At 39.0% G+C, this 16,265-nt stretch overlaps 1 protein-coding gene across 1 annotated transcript; it reads right to left on the bottom strand.

Moving 5' to 3' along the window:
• Window positions 1-3,894: 3,894 nt before the first annotated feature.
• Window positions 3,895-5,661, bottom strand: LOC124253656. Its single transcript, XM_046687469.1, has 3 exons — window positions 5,455-5,661; window positions 4,729-4,839; window positions 3,895-4,406 (listed from the first exon to the last, which is right to left on the bottom strand). Exons 1-3 carry the CDS (start codon window positions 5,530-5,532, stop codon window positions 4,053-4,055), a joined length of 543 nt encoding a protein of 180 aa, XP_046543425.1. The 5' UTR covers window positions 5,533-5,661; the 3' UTR covers window positions 3,895-4,052.
• Window positions 5,662-16,265: the final 10,604 nt, after the last annotated feature.

Here is a 16,265-nt window from a genome sequence, read left to right as displayed (position 1 = left end):
GTGGAACACGTTTAATTGGTAGAACACATTTGTAATTCTAACTGGATTCTTTTGATGGGCGATGGGCGATTGTTTTACGCCTCAAGGAGTGAGTGAGTTTAGTTTTTCGCCGCACTCAGCAATATTTCAGCTATATGGCTGCGGCCTGTTATTTTTGTGATTATGTTTAGTTTGCAATAGACCTACTTATAAGTTATTAACCATGATGAGTATCATTTTTTTTATTGTTGCATTTTTAAGACGCCAAGCTAAAGTACAATGTCGGAGTTCAAAGGATGGTGATGATGATGATGATAAAGATGATCGTCGTCCTCATCATCAACACCATCATCCCATTACTATTATTTTTATCATTGTTATTTGTGTAGTGAATGAGTGAGTTTAGTTTTACGCCGCACTCAGCAATATTCAAGCTTTATGGCGGCGGTCTGTAAATAATCGAGTCTGGACCAGACAATCCAGTGATTAACAGCATGAGCATCGATCTTCACAACTAGGATACGATGGCATGTGTCAACCACGTCAGCGAGTCTGACCACCCGATCCCGTTAGTCGCCTCTTACGACAAGCATGGGTTACCGAAGACCATTTCTAACCCAGATCTTCAGGGGTACATAATTGGTGGAACACGTTTGTTGTTCTAACTGGATTCTTTGGATGGGTAAATATTGTTTTACGCCTCAGTCAACAATATCAAAGATTATACCACGATCTGTCAAGACATTCATTTAATTCATGCATTTTTATTTTCTGTTTTTCTCATCGCCCGACCGACCCTTCTAATTTTATTGCCGACCTCCCCCAAAAAACTTTTTTTCCATTCCAACACCACCGACTCGAACCTAAAACGTACCGCCTCGTCTTATAAAATGTTTATCTTATGATCAGTCACTACAACAAGTCCAAAGAACGCGAGAAATCGTAATAAGAATTACAATAAATGAAAATCAAGAATATCATTCAGATAATTTTGTCTTTATTAAGCTTTTTTGTTTGCCCGACCGACCCACGTTCAGAATTTGGTGGCTACTTGAAATTCATACAAAAAAATGATGCTCTTATTTAACGGTATCAAATTTATGTGATAACATTCAGAACGTTCAGTGTTAATCATCTGTAAACGTATGTTCTGCAAGTGTAAAAATACATTTTAGATATGAGTTGTGGGTGGAGTAATGATACGTCTTGTTTATATATACCATCACAAGAGATTCCCATACTACATCAATTACTGACTGAGTTTGGTTTTACGCCGCTTTTAGCAATATTCCAGCAACATCGTGGCGGGGGACACCAGAAATGGGCTTCACACATTGTGCCCATGTGGGCATTCGAACCCGGGTCTTCGGCGTGACGAGCCAACGCTTTAACCATTAGGCTAGCCCACCGCCCCACTACATCAATTAGCGTGTCATTCCACGTGGAACATCAGTCGCCCTCGTGACATTTCCTGCTCTAGTGGGTTTTCCCCATATTCTATACATAACACACATTTTTCAGCCACATTCTAAACAGTTGTCATGTGATGGCTAACGTCAGTATATTTTTTACGGTTTAAACTAAGCCACTCAAATTTCCGAGTTAATTTAAAAACATGAAAATGAGTTTCTGATATAAAATTGTTTTTAAAACCGCTAGAAATTATTCTCGTGAGAACGTGCAGTTGTCTCTTATTTCACTTAAGCAAATCTGATTTTCTTGGATTTTTAAGGGTAATCAGTTTAACAAGTATAATGTGAATGTATCGTTTCGACAGGTTTTGCTTTTTTAACATTGATGATTATGATTCCATTTAACAAACAATGACATGACGGATGTCTGTAACTAGTGAGTGAGTGAGTATGGGTCTATGTCGCTTTAGCAATATTCCAGCAATATCACGGCGGGGGACACCAGAAATGGACTCCACACATTGTACACATGAGGGCAATCGAACCCGGGTCTTCAGAGTGACAAGCAAACGCTTTAACCACTAGGCTACCCAACCACTTCTGTCTGTAATTAAGGATTTTTGTTAGTTGGAAAAAATGTAATAAAATAGGTTCAAGGCATGCGGTCTGTAAATAATCGAGTCTGGACCAGACAATCCAGTGATCAACATCCTGGTGTACGCAACTTGGAAACGATGACATTCGTCATCAATTAGGGAGCCGGACCACCAAAATTACATTCCATAAAATCGCCTCTTACGACATACAGGGCCCGTTGAAGTGATACAGCCACAAAAACACACACATTTTGAAGCTGAAGTAAGTTGGGGCGGTGGGGTAGCCTGATGGTTAAAGCATTCGCTCGTCACACCGAAGACCCGGGTTCGATTCCCCACGTGGGCACAATGTGTGAAGCTCATTTATGGTGTACCCCGCCGCGATATTGCTGGAATAATGCTAAAAGCGGCGTAAAACTAAACTCACTCACTCACTGAAGTAAGTCAGTTATTGAGTTGTCAATAAAACCAATATCAAAATTATATTATGCGATGGATAGTATGTCACAGGGGCGTGTCTCGCTTAGAAACAACGTTAGAAAGACATATATAAAAATGAATGCAGTAAAATATCATTTCTGTAAACAAATATTTATTGCAACGTGTGTAAATAATACATTTTTCATAACTGCAAAAACATATATGTAAATGCATGGCTTTGTAAAAGACAGTGTATACAGACAGTTGGAATGTTTTGAAATCTGTTCAAATAAAGAAGCAGTGAAACAACAAAACACTGCAGCGATAAATATCCATTATCAATCGTTCATAAATAAATAATAATCTACAAATATACATTGAAGTGGACATTAATACATTAACAATGCTAGTCACAGAATGTTAGTGGCATAAGGTTACAATATGGCATTATATTTTCATGTAAAACCACGAAAAATATAAGTATGACATATTAACACATTTAATGTATATAAACACACGTGTTTACTGTTCGCCAAAAAATGGAGCATGGTTGTTGTATGGGGATGTTTTGATGCGGGTGTTCCACCATCTAAATGTGTTTTGCAGTTTTTCGGTGATAACGTTTCGTAACCGTTTACGTCGTTTAGGTCAATTCCAAATTTCAAGTTCATATTGCCCGTCATTGTAACATAAATACTACCTATTGAGCAACAGATGACAACAAAAACAGAATAATCGACCTGCCGTCTTATGTGAACAAACGCTGGCTAATGTGGAGTTTTTCAGCAGGAATACTCATAGTCTCCCTGGTTTCAGTAATGGTGGACGTCACGTGATTCTCGTCTCGCTAGCCACATCAATATGTCTTAATGATACACAGCCTATGGCCAGAATAAGAAGGTATACCTTTTTACGCTTGTAATTATTTGTGGAAAACAATTTTTGAAAACACAGCCCGTAGGATATTGACTTATTCCAGATGGCATTAACTATTGGAATTCACAAAACAGGCATTATTATAAAATATAAATAAACTATTTATAATCCTATTGTGTGAACGTTTTCTTAGTATGTTTTGTTAATATTTTTTCATATATATAGAGGAACGGCTTATCAAAATACAACGTAGGAAAGTTACATTTCACGTCACAGTTATAAACAACGCTTTGTTTGTAAATAAACTGCACATTTTACGTATGTTCTTAGGTCACAGTTGTGACCTACCTAACGATAAATAAACCCGAGTTAAATATTTTTGATAAAAATCATTATTCATAAAAATAAGTTAATGACATAGATGTACACGAAATGGCCAAACAGCATATCAAAATACATTTGTGACGAACATACATATTCAACAATAAATTACGTTATCACAATCGCGAATAAATAATAATATATTGATTATTAAAAATTTAAAAAAAATGGTATTATAAAAAATGGTATATAAATATAATAAATATAATATGATATGACTTGGAAATATGTTTAGCAGTTCCCCTATGACGGACGGACGGGAACTCCTAAACTGATTAAAGGATCCGGAGGAGGAATGGTTGAATTAGGAATCTCGTCTCTAGTACATGTCGCATTAATGCGCTCGAGACTCTGAATTGTCACGTGACATAATTGATAAAAAACTGAACTATTGGTAACCAGATCGCATCAAAGAATGACTTTCTTTCAGTCCTGATAAAAAGTGAACCGCATCCTTTGCGATGATGAAGTCCCGACTGTTGATGACGGCTACACTGGTAATCTCGCGCAACTGCTCGGGAATCTCGCTTCTAGTCACGTGACTGCCAACCCTCACATTGAGGTTATTTAAGGTTGTCATCATGTGACAAAGTAACTCGTATAACTTCTCCTCCAGATTATTGACATGTTGAAGAACTCCGTCACTACTGTAGGAGGAACTTGTGCTGCTCTCCTTGGTGAGTTCAAGGAAGGCAAGAAGGAAGGACACATGGCGGTAGTGTTCTCTCAAAACGTCTCCTGTCTGGAACACATAATGGTTATATTGTACAGGTGAAAACCAACCCATACACTACTGGCTACAGAGGAAATTATTATTTGACAAAATTAAGGTTGTAATTAAAAACACTCTTTTGTCTATAGAATCGATATGTATCCTTCCGCTGTGAACGTGCATATGACTTATATTTAAAAGCATATCACTACGAAAGAGGTAAAATATGTTTGAATCTATTGCAAAAGACGGAGAAAATTTACAACAACATAACTCATCATCTTAGCACTTTCAAATTTAAAATATATTTTAACTTGTATCAGAAACCATCACCATAAAAGAGCGGACTTACATGTTCAGTGTGTGTCCACTCGATAACGTCCTGTCGAATGGGGAAGTTGTTGTGGTGAAACGTTTCAAAGTAATATGCCATTCGTAAATTGGAGTTGAGCCGGTGCTGAAACTGTACAAGGACGTTGACGTCAAGCAGTGTTTTCTTACTACTACTACTACTACTACTACTACTACTACTACTACTACTACTACACAAAAAGACCCTTGAAGTTCCGGGTTAGAATGAACTTTCAGTAACCCATGCTTGTCGTAAGAGGCGACTAACGGGATCGGGTGGTCAGGCTCGCTTACTTGGTTGACACATGTCATCGTTTCCCAATTGCGCAGATCAGTGCTCACGCTGTTGATCACTGGATTGTCTGGTCCAGATTCGAATATTTACAGACCGCCGCCATATAACCTGAATATTGCTGAGTGCGGCGTAAAACTAAACTCACTCATTCACTACACAAATAACAATGATAACAATAATAGTAATAATAGTAATGGGATGATCGTGTTGATGATGACGACGATCATCATCATCATCATCATCATCATCATCATCATCACCATCATCTGAACTCCGACATTGTACTTTAGCTTGGCGTCTTAAAAATGCAACAATAAAAAAAATGATACTCATCATGGTTAGTAACCTATAAGTAGGTCCATTGCAAACTAAACATAATCACAAAAATAACAGCTAACACACTGTCATAACTGTAAAAACAGAATAGCTTACAATTTCATCTCTCAGTGTCTGCGCCACGTCTAAGGCCTCCGAGGTCAAAATGTAAATAGATGTTGTCAACTCGTTCATGGAAAGAGACGATGAATGGGAATTCTGTCCTGTGACATCATTGTGGGACGGGAGTGCGCGACACGGCCTGGACCAAGGGAGGTAACTGTTGTCAGGAATTGGGTTGGCGTAACCATAACACAAAAGTATTGTCAGGACTGAAAGAAACAGAAAACTTACTTTTATTCTTTTTTTCAGATTAAGTACGATTAACCATGTTCATCAATGTAACAATCCAATATTGCAATGAATAATTTGGTAAACGAAATTCTTATTTAAAATTTAAGTTACTGTTTCATATCAAGGTTGTATAAAAGAAAGTATTTGAAAAAATAGTTGTTTCAAAACTTACATTTGTAAGTGAACATATACTGATACCGCGATACCAAGACATAATTTCTCTACAGCATTTCGTGTTATCAAATGACACACAATAAACAGGTGTACATACCTAGAAATGAAACAGGCGAAATCATGTCAGTCTTGCAAAGGTCTTATCTTAACGTCGATTTCAAAACGAATGATTTAATGAATGCCACGTTAGGTATATATACCCTGTGGTACGTCAGTTGCATACTTGATGCTATATTTATCCCAAGACTTTTCCCTGATGTCACCATCGTACAGCATGTCCGGTATGATGCCCGCTAACCTGTGAACTTTCCAAAATGTGTAAACGTGGAATATCCATGGCAGTTTGTTTTATTTAACTCGACCAATCGGCGCCATGTCAGTCTTTTGTAAAAGCGGGAAGGGGCAAAATTAAGTTTAAAACATTCACTTTGCAAATAGTCTGTGCTTTGATGGTGTACTTTCTTCTGCATCTCCGGATGTTTCATCGATTAGTTCCGGGTTTACTTCAATCACACGTGCACGTGCAAACAGCCGAATAAAATCAACGGTATTGTTTGTTACTGTTAACGTGGTAATATGCAAACTCCGGATATAATTCGACCGTTGTAGCTAATCCCATCCCCATCCCTAACTCCAGTCTGCTGTTCCTTTAAATTTCCACTATATGAAGCAATCGCTTGACAGAACAAAAGCCAAAACGTGCATCTGACGTCATTCGCTGACGACAAGAGATGCCCTTTTGTCATTAACCAGTTCGATTGTGTAATGGATTCGATACATTTCCTACGTTTTTTATTTACTGCAAGTATGAAGGTAGGTACATATGTTTTATGTTGCTGTAACTCCGCGTGTATCTTTAGAATTAACATTAGGGAAAATGATTAGTACATATTTCCTATTCCCGTGTGTTATTAAAAAACAACGCGATCAACAATGTATTTTCAGTGATATTTATCGTTTAATAACGAAGTTGTTAGCCTTACACATTGAGTCCTAAAGACAGTACATGCATATACTGGAAAATGGGATTTGACCAAAACCTGGCAAAGGGTACTGAGGTAAATACAGTCGCCTGTTGTGAGGCTCCATATGATATGATGCATGCTAGATCTAGATTCTCATTGAGTGCGTGCGTGAGTTTAGGTTTAAGCCGCGCTCAGCAATTATTCAAGCTATATGGCGGTGGTCTGTAAATAATCGAGTCTAGACCAGACAACCCAGTGATCAACAGTACGAGCATCGTTCTACGCAATAGGGAACCGATGACATGTGTCAACCAAGTCAGCGAGCCTGACCACCCGATCCCGTTTGTCGCCTTTTACCAGCTTGGGCTACTGAAGATCAAATCTAACCCGGATCTTCAAAGGTCAGATTCCCTTTGATATGATGCATGTGATATCTAGATGTTCTTTAATATTATGCATATTACATCTAGATTCTCTTTGACATGCATGTTATATATAGATTCTATTTAATAGGATGCATGCTATATCAGGATATGAAGCATGTTATACCTAGATTCGTTTTTATATGATGCATGTTATACCTAGATGTACCTGCTTGTATATATGTATCTAAGAATACTAAATTATTTCAGATCAAAACTTCTTAAAAGTCTTAATCTGCATGGTTCCCATTTATATACATCTTCCCGCCTGATACTGTTGTGTTTCCCGATTTGAGCAAGCTCGTGTACAAGTACGTGTTTAAATGCATTCTGACTTAAGGAAATCCCACCACGTGTCCGAATGTAGGGATTCTATATAGGTGGAATGTTGTTTGGAAAGTGAATGTTTTATGGAGGTATGAGAGTAAATACTAAAAGAAGGCGGTGATATGATATCATTTTGCTCATAATTACTTTTTGGGTAAGTAACTATGCCCTTAATCCCAATAATAATGATGGCGATATTGAAATGCCGACTGTGTAATAAAGTTAGAGAGACTATCCAACACCTTAACTCGCTGCTTCTACTATCGCATTGTCATGCCTGTGGCTTTGACTCCATGGTCCATCCATGGTACGACCCTGAACATGTCCAGGGCGTCATGGAAAATGATGCTTTTAAATTTCTTTAGAATAGGCCCATATACAGCCTCAGAAGAATTCCAGCCAACAAACCTGTGAATTTACACTCATGTGCGAAAGAAACGTCCTCATGCATTTTATCGTCTCTCAAACAACAATGACAAACACAATAAGTATGATTAAGGTTTCATATCAATAAACAAATTATATTTTTACTATTTGGTAGGTTAACACAGAGATCAGGCTTAATTGAACATGTTTGTAGGCTACGTTTACAAACGACGGTTGATTGTCTTGTTTTTGAGCGCATGCCAACAGACAACATCGCAGCATAAAATGCTCCAAAGGGCAGGAAAGTCTCTAGTAACGTGGGTGACCACCTCCGGTGTTAATGCATGCCTCGACACGACGTCGCACAGAATGGACAAGACATCTAATCACTGATCTGGTACCTGTCGCCATTCTTCCTGCAGGGCCTGAAACAACGCATTCCTGGTCAACGGAGACGGTAAACGCTTTCGGATGCGACGTCCGAGACGGTCCAACAGGTGCTCTATAGGAGACATGTCTGGAGATTTTGCTAGCCAAGGCAAGACGATAATATTGTTGACAGTTAAGAAGTTCCTTGTGGCAACAGCTGTGTGAGGAGGAGCAGTGTCCTGTTGGAACAAGGTTCGTGGATTTCTTTGAAGAAAAGGCAGTACCACAGGCCGCAAAACGAGGCCAATATAGAACTGCATTTAAATTTCGTTCAATGATAACCAGTTCTGCCTTCTGGTTGCCGCAAATGACCCCCAAACCATCACACTCTCACCTCCATAGGGCTCCATTTCCTGTACGCAACACCGCATAGTCCGTTCACAACGTCGCCTGTAGACACGTACCCGACCATCAGGCCTGTTCATTTGGAACCTGCTTTCATCTGTGAAAAGAACTCGACACCAATTTCGTTGCCACTGACGAACATTCCTGGCCCATGCCAATCTACTACGTTGATGTTCAAGCGTAAACACCGTGGCCTTGAAGATCGGTAGGCACGTATACCATGTGCACAAAGACTATATGGACCATGTCCAACTGCTGACTCGATGCCCAAGACTTCGCGCCGCTAATGACGTCACAGTTAGGAATCCGTTCCTTAGATGCAGCACCCGTAAATGGTGGTGTTGCGTGTGTGTGTGTGTGTGTGTGTGTGTGTGTGTGTGTGTGTGTGTGTGTGTGTGTGTGTGTGTGTGTGTGTGTGTGTGTGTGTGTGTGTGTGTGTGTGTGTGTGTGTGTGTGTGTGTGTGTGACGCTTGGTCTGCCGCTCCTTGACCTGTCTGCTGTCCTGCCAGTTTGTCTTAAACGTGTGACCAATCTTCCAATTGTTCGTTTTGCACAGCCCATGATTCTTGCAACTTGAGAGTGCGTGGCTCCCACCTCCAGCATACTAACTGCTCGTTCTCTTTGCTCTGATGTTGATCGAGGCATGTTTTGTTGGCCAAACGGGTGTAAGTGATGACAGAGAACAGTTCAGCTCGTGTTTTAAATACAGATTGCATATGGGTACTTTTCTGCACGTGTGGGAAGTTTTGGCGCTCAAAGTGATTTTTACCGCTTAGGACATGCGGCACGTGGTTTTCCTTCACGTAAAACGTTTATGTGTGTTTGGGGGATGTATTCCCAACGATAATTCACGTATATGGCTCCTTAGACGAAAATAATAATGATTTTTATTTTGGGGATGTTTCTTTTGCACGTGAGTGTATTTCATTGAATTTTCTGTCCCTTTTGACAGCAACATGATTGGCAAGATTCTGGGAAAGCATGCTGAATATGCGGACCTCGCCTTTGCAATGTCTCGCTTGCATCCCAAGCACACTGTCGTCAGACTCCCCATTGTTCTCGGTGCCCTTGGTTTGGCACCGATCTCTTGATCTCTTGGCGCAGATCAGGAGAGTGCCCGGGTTCTCCACCGGGAGCACAGCCCTTCTGACGCTCTGGGTAATGCAGAAGGCTGCACTGGTGGGGAGTCACCATATTCTCCGGAAAGTTCTTGTTGTGTTCGACTAGGCAGCGTTTCCTGCGAGATGTCCCATTCGCTGTCTGGACTGCGTGTAGAGGGTCCAAGGGTCCTGAGCTGATGATGAACCTTACCAGCCTGACTGTGCCAGGATCACCCGAACCCTCTCTGTTGCATTTTCACTGTAAACATAACAATATTCCAGCCATGTTCAGAATTTGGTTGCTACGTGAAACACATACAAAACATGATGCCCTTATTTAACGGTATCAAATTTATGTGATAACATTTTAAGAACGTTCAGTGTTAATCATCTGTAAACGTATGTTCTGCAAGTGTAAATATACATTTTAGATATGAGTTGTTGGTGGAGTAATGATACGTCTTGTATATATATATATACCATCACAAGAGATTCCCATACTACATCAATTAGCGTGTCATTCCACGTGGAACATCAGTCGCCCTCGTGACATTTCCTGCTCTAGTGGGTTTTCCCCATATTCTATACATAACACACATTTTTCAGCCACATTCTTCACAGTTGTCATGTGATGGCTAACGTCAGTATAATTTTTACGGTTTAAACTAAACCACTCAAATTTCCGAATTAATTTAAAACCATGAAAATGAGTTTCTGATATAAAATTGTTTTTAAAACCGCTGTAAATTATTCTCGTGAGAACGTGCAGTTGTCTCTTATTTCACTTAAGCAAATCTGATTTTCTTGGATTTTAAGGGTAATCAGTTTAACAAGTATAATGTGAATGTATCGTTTCGACAGGTTTTGCTTTTTTAACATTGATGATTATGATCCATTTAACAAACAATGACATGACGGATGTCTGTAACTAGTGAGTGAGTGAGTATGGGTCTATGTCGCTTTAGCAATATTCCAGCAATATCACGGCGGGGGACACCAGAAATGGACTCCACACATTGTACACATGAGGGCAATCGAACCCGGGTCTTCGGAGTGACGAGCGAACGCTTTAACCACTAGGCTACCCAACCACTTCTGTCTGTAATTAAGGATTTTTGTTAGTTGGAAAAAATGTTTCGATTCTTTCTTTCATGAATAAAATAGGTTCAAAGCATGCGGTCTGTAAATAATCGAGTCTGGACCAGACAATCCAGTGATCAACATCATGAGCATCGATGTACGCAACTTGGAAACGATGACATTCGTCATCAATTAGGGAGCCGGACCACCAAAATTACATTCCATAAAATCGCCTCTTACGACATACAGGGCCCGTTGAAGTGATACAGCCACACAAAACCCACATTTTGTTACCATTGACTGACTGACTGAGTTTGGTTTTACGCCGCTTTTAGCAATATTCCAGCAACATCACGGCGGGGGACACCAGAAATGGGCTTCAGACATTGTTACCATTGAAGCTGAAGTAAGTTGGGGCGGTGGGGTAGCCTGAAGGTTAAAGCATTCGCTCGTCACGCCGAAGACCCGGGTTCGATTCCCCTCGTGGGCACAATGTGTGAAGCCCATGTATGGTGTACCCCGCCGTGATATTGCTGGAATATTGCTAAAAGCGGCGTAAAACTAAACTCACTCACTCACTCACTGAAGTAAGTTAGTTATTGAGTTGTCAATAAAACCAATATCAAATATATTATGCGATGGATAGTATGTCACAGGGGCGTGTCTCGCTTAGAAACAACGTTAGAAAGACATATATAAAAATGAATGCAGTAAAATATCATTTCTGTAACAAATATTTATTGTAACGTGTGTAAATAATACATTTTTCATAACTGCAAAACATATATGTAAATGAATGGCTTTGTAAAAGACAGTGAATACAGACAGTTGGAATGGTTTTGAAATCTGTTCAAATAAAGAAGCAGTGAAACAACAAAACACTGCAACGATAAATATCCATTATCAATCGTTCATAAATAAATAATAATCTACAAATATACATTGAAGTGGACATGAATACATTAACAATGCTAGTCACAGAATGTTAGTGGCATAAGGATACAATATGGCATTATATTTGCATGTAAAACCACGAAAAATATAAGTATGACATATTAACACATATAATGTATATAAACACACGTGTTTACTGTTCGCAAAAACATGGAGCATGGTTGTTGTATGGGGATGTAGCTGATGCGGGTGTTCCACCATCTAAATGTGTTTTGCAGTTTTTCGGTGACTTGTTTCAGCCTGATAACGTTTCGTAAACGTTTACGTCGTTTTGGTCAATTCCCAATTTCATGTTCATATTGCCCGTCATTGTAACATAAATACTACCTATTGAGCAACAGATGACAACCAAAACAAAAAAAATCGACCTGCCGTATTATGTGAACAAACGCTGGCTAATGTGGAGTGTTTCAGTAACGGTGGACCCGTATAATGTGAACATCTCACGTGATTCTCGTCTATAGCGAGATTCTCGTCTCGCTAGCCACATCAATGTCTTAATGATACACAGCCTATGGCCAGAATAAGAAGGTATACCTTTTTACGCTTGCAATTATTTGTGGAAAACAATTTTTGAAAACACAGTCCGTAGGATATTGACTTATTCAAGATGGCATTAACTATTGGAATTCACAAAACAGGCATTATTATAAAATATAAATAAACTATTTATAATCCTATTGTGTGAACGTTTTCTTAGTATGTTTTGTTAATATTTTTCATATATATAGAGCAACGGCTTATCAAAATACAACGTAGGAAAGTTACATTTCATGTCACAGTTATAAACAACGCATTTTACGTATTTTCTTAGGTCACAGTTGTTACCTACCTAACAATAAATAAACCCGAGTTAAATAATTTTGATAAAAATCATTATTCATAAAAATAAGTTAATGACATAGATGTACACGAAATGGCCAAACAGCATATCAAAATACATTTGTGAGCAATATACATACTCAACAATAAATTACGTTATCACAATCGCGAATAAATAATAATATATTAATTTATACCTATATGATACACAAATGTTCGTGTTGACAAACGCTTCATATGACTAGACACATATATGGTTCCACAAACTGATAATTAAACTTTATCAGTGCACGTGATTGAGTGAGGGAGTGAGTGTAGTTTTACGCCGCACTCAGTAATATTCCAACTTTATGGTGGCGGTGTGTAAATAATCAAGTCTGGACCAGGCAATCCAGTGATTAACATCATGAGCATTGATATGCGCCTTTGGGATACGATGAGATATGTCAACCAAGCCAGCGAGCCTGACCACCCGATGCCATTAGTCCCCTCTTACGACCAACATGGGCTACTGAAGATCAATTCTAACCCGGATCTTCACGGGTCTATGCACATGGGGAGTGACTAGATGCTGATATTTAATATTTATAAAAATGGTATATAAATATAATAAATAAAATATGATATGACTTGGAAATATGTTTAGCAGTTACCCTATGACGGACGGACGGGAACTCCTAAACTGATTAAAGGATCCGGAATGGTTGAATTAGGAATCTCGTCTCTAGTACATGTCGCATTAATGTGAACGAGACTCTGAATTGTCACGTGACAAAGACATGGAGGAGTGACATAATTGATAAAAAACTGAACTATTGGTAACCAGATCGCATCAAAGAATGACTTTCTTTCAGTCCTGATAAAAAGTGAACCGCATCCTTTGCGATGATGAAGTCCCGACTGTTGATGACGGCTACACTGGTAATCTCGCGCAACTGCTCGGGAATCTCGCTTCTAGTCACGTGACTGCCAACCCTCACATTTAGGTTATTTAAGGTTGTCATCATGTGACAAAGTAACTCGTATAACTTCTCCTCCAGATTATTGACATGTTGAAGAACGCCGTCATTACTGTAGGAGGAACTTGTGCTGCTCTCCTTGGTGAGTTCAAGGAAGGCAAGAAGGAAGGACACATGGCGGTAGTGTTCTCTCAAAACGTCTCCTGTCTGAAACACATAACGGTTATATTGTACAGGTGAAAACCAACCCATACACTACTGGCTACAGAGGAAATTATTATTTGACAAAATTAAGGTTGTAATTAAAAACACGCTTTTGTCTATAGAATCGATATGTATCCTTCCGCTGTGAACGTGCATATGACTTATATTTAAAAGCATATCACTACGAAAGAGGTAAAATATGTTTGAATCTATTGCAAAAGACGGAGAAAATTTACAACAACATAACTCATCATCTTAGCACTTTCAAATTTAAAAGATATTTTAACTTGTATCAGAAACCATCACCATAAAAGAGCGGACTTACATGTTCAGTATGTGTCCACTCGATAACGTCCTGTCGAATGGGGAAGTTGTTGTGGTGCAACGTTTCAAAGTAATTTGCCATCCGTAAATTGGAGTTGAGCCGGTGCTGAAACTGTACAAGGACGTTGACGTCAAGCAGTGTTTTCTTACTACTACTACTACTACTACTACTACTACTACTACTACTACTACTACTACTACTACTACTACACAAATAGACCCGTGAAGGTCCGGGTTAGAATCACCTTCAGTAACCCATGCTTGTCGTAAGAGGCGACTAACGGGATCGGGTGGTCAGGCTCGCTTACTTGGTTGATACATGTCATCGTTTCCCAGTTGCGCAGATCAATGCTCACGCTGTTGATCACTGGATTGTCTGGTCCAGACTCGAATATTTACAGACTGCCGCCATATAGCCTGAATATTGCTGAGTGCGGCGTAAAACTAAACTCACTCATTCATTACACAAATAACAATGATAACAATAATAGTAATAATAGTAATGGGATGATGGTGTTGATGATGAGGACGACTATCATCATCATCATCATCATCATCATCATCATCATCTGAACTCCGACATTGTACTTTAGCTTGGCGTCTTAAAAATGCAACAATGATACTCATCATGATTAGTAACTCATTAAGTAGGTCCATTGCAAACTAAACATAATCACAAAAATAACAGCTAACACACTGTCATAACTGTAAAAACAGAATAGCTTACAATTTCATCTCTCAGTGTCTGCGCCACGTCTAAGGCCTCCGAGGTCAAAATGTAAATAGATGTTGTCAATTCGTTCATGGAAAGAGACGATGAATGGGAATCCTGTCCTGTGACATCATTGTGGGACGGGAGTGCGCGACACGGCCTGGACCAAGGGAGGTAACTGTTGTCAGGAATTGGGTTGGCGTAACCATAACACAAAAGTATTGTCAGCGCTGAAAGAAACAGAAAACTTACTTTTATTACTTTTTTTCAGATTAAGTACGATTAACCATGTTCACCAATGTAACAATCCAATATTGCAATGAATAATTTGATAAACGAAATTCTTATTTAAAATTTAAGTTACTGTTTCAAATCAAGGTTGTATAAAAGAAATTATTTAAAAAAATTGTTGGTTCAAAACTTACATTAGTAAGTGAACATATACTGATACCGCGATACCAAGACATAATTTCTCTACAGCATTTCGTGTTATCAAATGACACACGATAAACAGGTGTACATACCTAGAATTGAAACAGGCGAAATCATGTCAGTCTTTGCCAAGGTCTTATCTTAACGTCGATTTCAAAACGAATGATTTAATGAATGCCACGTTAGGTATATATACCCTGTGGTACGTCAGTTGCATACTTGATGCTATATTTATCCCAAGACTTTTCCCTGATGTCACCATCTTACAGTATGTCCGGTATGATGCCCGCTAACCTGTGAACTTTCCAAAATGTGTAAACGTGGAATATCCATGGCAGTTTGTTTTATTCAATTCGACCAGTCGGCGCCATGTCAGTCTTTTGTAAAGGGGAAGGGGCAAAATTAAGTTTAAAACATTCACTTTGTAAATAGTCTGTGCTTTGATGGTGTACTTTCTTCTGCATCTCCTGATGTTTCATCGATTAGTTCCGGGTTTACTTCAATGACACGTGCACGTGCAAACAGCCGAATAAAATCAACGGTATTGTTTGTTACTGTTAATGTGGTAATATGCAAACTCCGGATATAATTCGACCGTTGTAGCTAATCCCATCCCCATCCCTTACTCCAGACTGCTGTTCCTTTAAATTTCCACTATATGAAGCAATCGCTTGACAGAACAAAAGCCAAAACGTGCCTCTGACGTCATTCGCTGACAACAAGGGATGCCCTTTTGTGATTAACCAGTTCGATGGTGTTATGGGATCGATACATTTCCTACGTTTTTTATTTACTGCAAGTATGAAGGTAGGTACATATGTTTTATGTTGCTGTAACTCCGCGTGTATCTTTAGAATTAACATTAAGGAAAATGATTAGTACATGTTTCCTATTCCCGTGTGTTGTCGCTGTTTTATTAAAAAACAACGCGATCAACAATGTATTTTCAGTGATATTTA

The sequence above is a fragment of the Haliotis rubra genome, unplaced genomic scaffold (genome assembly GCF_003918875.1).
Source record: "Haliotis rubra isolate DU_JTF1 unplaced genomic scaffold, ASM391887v1 Scf549, whole genome shotgun sequence".
Taxonomy (NCBI): Eukaryota; Metazoa; Mollusca; class Gastropoda; order Lepetellida; family Haliotidae; genus Haliotis; species Haliotis rubra.
This window is presented reverse-complemented; position numbering and strand designations above follow the sequence as displayed.